General features: G+C 39.4%; 1 protein-coding gene across 2 annotated transcripts in view; it reads left to right on the plus strand.

Moving 5' to 3' along the window:
* Nucleotides 1–5,000, plus strand: part of LOC106867799 (BMP-binding endothelial regulator protein) — a 103,993-nt gene that overhangs the window by 81,656 nt on the left and 17,337 nt on the right. For both annotated transcript variants that reach the window (XM_089343185.1, XM_089343184.1), the window contains exon 4: nucleotides 693–775. In XM_089343185.1, the coding sequence (XP_089199311.1) occupies nucleotides 693–775 (83 nt within the window). The remainder of the gene's footprint in view (nucleotides 1–692; nucleotides 776–5,000) is intronic.

Genomic DNA, 5,000 nt, shown 5'->3' on the forward strand with positions numbered 1-5,000 from the left:
GCCAGTGCGTTTTTGTTTTTCGTTTTTGTTTTTTTTTATATATATAACGGAAATCTATAAATGAAATGAGAAATAAAAAAAGCTTCTAACAATCCAGAAAGTTTTTAAAAAAACTTTATATTTTGGTCGCAAATGCCCATCTTCAGTAGAATACTGCCAAAGAATTGTCTGTTTACAGAGATCCTACCACTTTGGATAGCCCAAAGATTTATGTAAAATCACATCTCTTTGACTGTATTCTTCTGAAGATGAGCATTTGCGCCCGAAATATAAAGTTTTTTTTTTTAATAAGTTTCTTCATTGTTAGGAGCTTATCTTAATTCTCACTTCGTTCATTATTCTACTTCTGTAATACAATGCTTCAAGCAAATTACAACGCTCACCTGATATCCATAAATTTATTCTGTAATGAATTATACCATCAAAATCAGACATGACTAATGCACGAGTTGTTGATTAGTACATTATAGAGTACATGTGTGTACGCGCGCACACACACGAAATCCTGTTTACACATGTATTTAATGGATGTATCTACGAAGATTGTAATTATCTTAATACATTACTCATTATCTATAATGTATATATATATATATATATATATATATATATATATATATATATATATATATATATATGATATATATATGATATTTAAGTATTGTGCCTAATGTACGTTTACGTTTTTCCAGGATGTACATTCAGAGGTAAGAAATATCTTAGTGGCACAAACTGGACTGACGCCAGAGACCCCTGTACCACTTACGTATGCAGGGTAAGTTATTTTTTCCTTCCGTTTATCTGTGTCTCTTTCTTTACCAGCCTGTGTATCACACACACACACACACACACACACACACACACATACACACACATATATGTATATGAATTATTTTTTTGACCATGTGGTGACCATGTAGCGACCCCACGTGCTTTTCTTCGTACCATCCGTTCCTTCTCCTTTTTCTGGGACACTTTCTTCCTCTCTCTGACGAAGAGCCATGCTCGAAATGTCATGTCTTTACTGTTAGTTTTCCATTTCAACTTTCACTACACGTGAAACTAATGTACTCACTGTGTACGTCTATTTCATGTTTGCTGTTTTTTAGTTTCGCTCTTCAAGTCGCCACTCATCAGCGATAAATGAATACATACATACATACATGCATACATACGTGTGTGTGTGTCTGTGTTTGTCCCTCCACCATCGCTTGACAACCGATGCTGGTGTGTTTACGTCCCCGCAACATAGCGGTTCGGCAAAACAGACCGATAGAATAAGTACTAGGCTTACTAAGAATAAGTCCTGGCGTCGATTTGCTCTACTAAAGGCGGTGCTCCGGCATGGCCACAGTCAAAAGACTGAAACAAATAAAAGAATATATATATATATATTTATACGTATGTATATATATATATATGTATGTATGTATGTATGTATGTATGTATGTATGTATGTGTATATATATATATATATATATATATATATATGTATTTATATATATCGTTGTCGTCGTGACTGTGGTGGTAGTGGTGGTGGTGGTGGTGGTGGTGAATTTAAAATCTCACCGAAGCTATCTCCGGGATCTAGTTTTTCTCATTTACAAAATGACCTACAACCCCCCCCCCCCCCCCCCGACCCCACCTTTAATTTTGATCGGGTTGCTTTCAATTCGGGTGTATCGATATATTTCTGATTATGATCAACCAATTACTTTATCTCATAAATTAAATAATCTGAAATTATTTGGCATTCAAGTTGGGAAATTTGGGTAATTTTCGCCAATCGACTTCGTGGCATTAGCAGCTTGTTACCATGGCAACCACACACCTGTGTCGTGGGTTCACCGTTGTCTGTGCCGCTGTTGTCTACGTCGAATTCTTCACATCACGAAATTATTTTCACCCGCGTATTTTGTTTTAATTTTCCTGTGTTAACCTTCCTTCAAAACATTGTTAGTTTTGAAACCCACGCGATGGAAATCTGGTAGCCATTCCTATGTGTTCTGGGGCTCAACGGAATTCTTGTTACAAAAAAAAAAGACTAACGTAGTAGAAATTCTGCTGCTATTTCTAGCAGGTCGATCGGCCACGAAGAGCCGAGGGCGGATCTCTTCAGCAGCAAGAACGAATTGCAAGTGCTCAAGTCCTTGTGGGAGTGCATCTGTACCGAGACTATATATGATGAATATGTAAATTTTAATGTTGCATAAGTTATGCACGCGATCACACTAAGAAATACAGATTAAAACGCTTAAAAAAATTAATTAACCAGATAATTATAATGACTTCAATGCCGAAAAACCAAACATACTGCCACAAAGTAATAGCTTTGTTGTTTTTCCAAACCTTTTTCTCTTTTTTATTTTATTTTATATTTTCTTTTTAACTCCTTGCATCTTGAGAAAGTTCGTTTCGGTTTGCTTCGTAGAGCTCAAGCAAGTTAGATTGAGACATGATGACGTGGCAGTCCTTGATTGGTCTGCGAGGTTACTATTGTCAGTAACTAAAGACGGCGAGCTGGCAGAATCGTTTGCAATGCTTGGCGGCATTTCGTTCATCTTTACGTTCTGCGTTCAAATTCCGCCCAGTTCAACTTTGCCTTTCATCCCTTCGGGATCCATAATATAAGCACCATTTGAGCACAGGGGCCGATGTAGTAGACTACCGTCTCCCCTAAGATCTCAGGCCTTATTACCTATATAAGAAAGGATTACTATTATCGTTATTATTCTACTGAGGTCGACTTTGCCTTTCATCCATTCGGAGATCGATAAAATAAGTACCAGTTGAGTACTGGGGTCGATATAATCGACCAGCCCCAGCCTCCAAATTTCAGGCTTTTTGCCTATATTCTTTTCTACTCTAGACACAAGGCCCTAAATCTATAGGGAGGGGGCCAGTCGATTGGATCGACCCTAGTACGCAACTGGTACTTAATTTATCGACCTCCGAGAGGATGAAAGGCAAAGTCGACCTCGGCGGAATTTGAACTCAGAACGTAGCGGCAGACGAAATACCGCTAAGCATTTCGCCCGGTGTGCTAACGTTTCTTATTTCTTTATTGCCCACAAGGGGCTAAACGTAGAAGGGACAAACAAGGACAGACGAAGGGATTAAGTCGATTACATCGACCCCAGTGCGTAACTGGTACTTAATTTATCGACCTCCGAATGGATGAAAGGCAAAGTCGGCCTCAGCGGAATTTGAACTCTGAACGTAAAGACAGACGAAATACCGCTAAACATTTCGTCCGGCGTGCTAACGTTTCTGCCAGCTCGCCGCGGCCTTTCAGGCATTTTGCCGATAGCAAAAACGATTATTATCATTATTATTCTGCCGAGGTCGGAATAATACTGCTTGTCGTGCTCACAATCGTGAAGTAGTGAGATCGATTCCCGGACCGGACTATATAAAGATTTATGCGATTCCAAACAGATTTTTTTCTTTATTATAATTATTATTATTTAGCTATCAAAGAATAATCCAGTTGCTTAGTGGATTAACACGAGACGAAAGACATCGAGGAATTTTCCATATTTCTCCTTCGAGCTCAAGGTTTCCATAAATCTGTTGAAAGTGAAACTACAGGAAATCCTTTGTAGAGTGCGGCCCATTTTCCACCATCGATTCTGAAACAAGTAAAAGACAAACGTCTTGTACTTGTTTCAGTCATTAAACTGCGGCCATGCTGGAACACCGCCTTGAAAAACTTTTAGTCAAATGAATCGACCCCAGTACTTTTTAAAGCCTAGTACTTATTCTGTCAATCTCTCTTGCCGAACCGCTAAGTCACGCGGACGTAAACTCAACAACACCGGTTGTCAAGCGGTGATGCGAGAACAGACACAGAAATATATACATATATGCGACGGGCTTCTTTTAGTTTCCATCTACCAAATCCACTCTCAAGGCTTTGGTCAGCTCGAGGTTATGGAAGAAAACACTTGTCCAAGGTGCCGCGCAGTGGGACTGAACCCGGAATCATGTGGTCGGAAAGCAAACTTCTTACCACACAGTCACGCCTGCGCCTATGACATAGAATTGTTGTTCTGCCGATAGAAGTAACGGTGGTGGTGATTTTGTAGTAGTAGTAGTAGTAGTAGTAGTAGTAGTAGTAGTAGTAGTAGTTGATGTTGTTGTTGTTGTTGTTGGTGGTGGTGGTGAGAGGCACAGCACAGTGGTTACTCGACCACCATTCCAACTACCACGGCCACCATCGCCACCACTGTCATTATCCACGTCCACCCTGCAAGCCACCGCCATCTCCTACCCTCTACCATCCACTGACACAGTCCATTTCACACACCACACCACACACCCATAACCACCCACCCGTATCTTCTACCCTCCATCATGTCAAAAATGTCAAAACAATTGTCTGCAAAACATGTCAGTGTCTCCTCCTTTCCTTCACCCCCATCTCACTCTCTCTCTCTCTCTCTCTCTCTCTCTCTCTCCCCCTCTCTCAGTCTCTCCCCCCTCTCTCTCTCTCCTTCCTCCTCTCTCAGTCTCTCCCCCCTCTCTCTCTTTCATATCAGTAGTGCTCTTGTGTGAGAGAGAGAGAGACTGTGTGTGTAGTTTCTCTCTGTGTGTGTATGTGTGCAGCTTCTGTGTATACTAAGTATGTGTATGTATGTTCGTGTGTGTGTGCGTGTGTGTGTGCGTGTGTGTGTGTGTCTTAAGCATGCTATATCTTAATAAACCATCTGTTCATCAATATATATGTCCGCCCATTCATGAGTCTCTGTCTGGCTACCAGTGGGTGTATATATATATATATATATATATATATATATATACATACTACCCTGATCGCTTGAGATATTACGATTAGCTATTTCGCTTATATCTATATATATATATATATATATATATATATATATATATATATATATATATATATATATACATATATATATATATATACACACACATATACATATATATATTTTTTTCTTTTATGTTTACTTGTTTCAATCATTTGACTGCAGCCATGC

The sequence above is a fragment of the Octopus bimaculoides genome, chromosome 27 (assembly GCF_046866305.1).
Source record: "Octopus bimaculoides isolate indiv1 chromosome 27, ASM4686630v1, whole genome shotgun sequence".
Taxonomy (NCBI): Eukaryota; Metazoa; Mollusca; class Cephalopoda; order Octopoda; family Octopodidae; genus Octopus; species Octopus bimaculoides.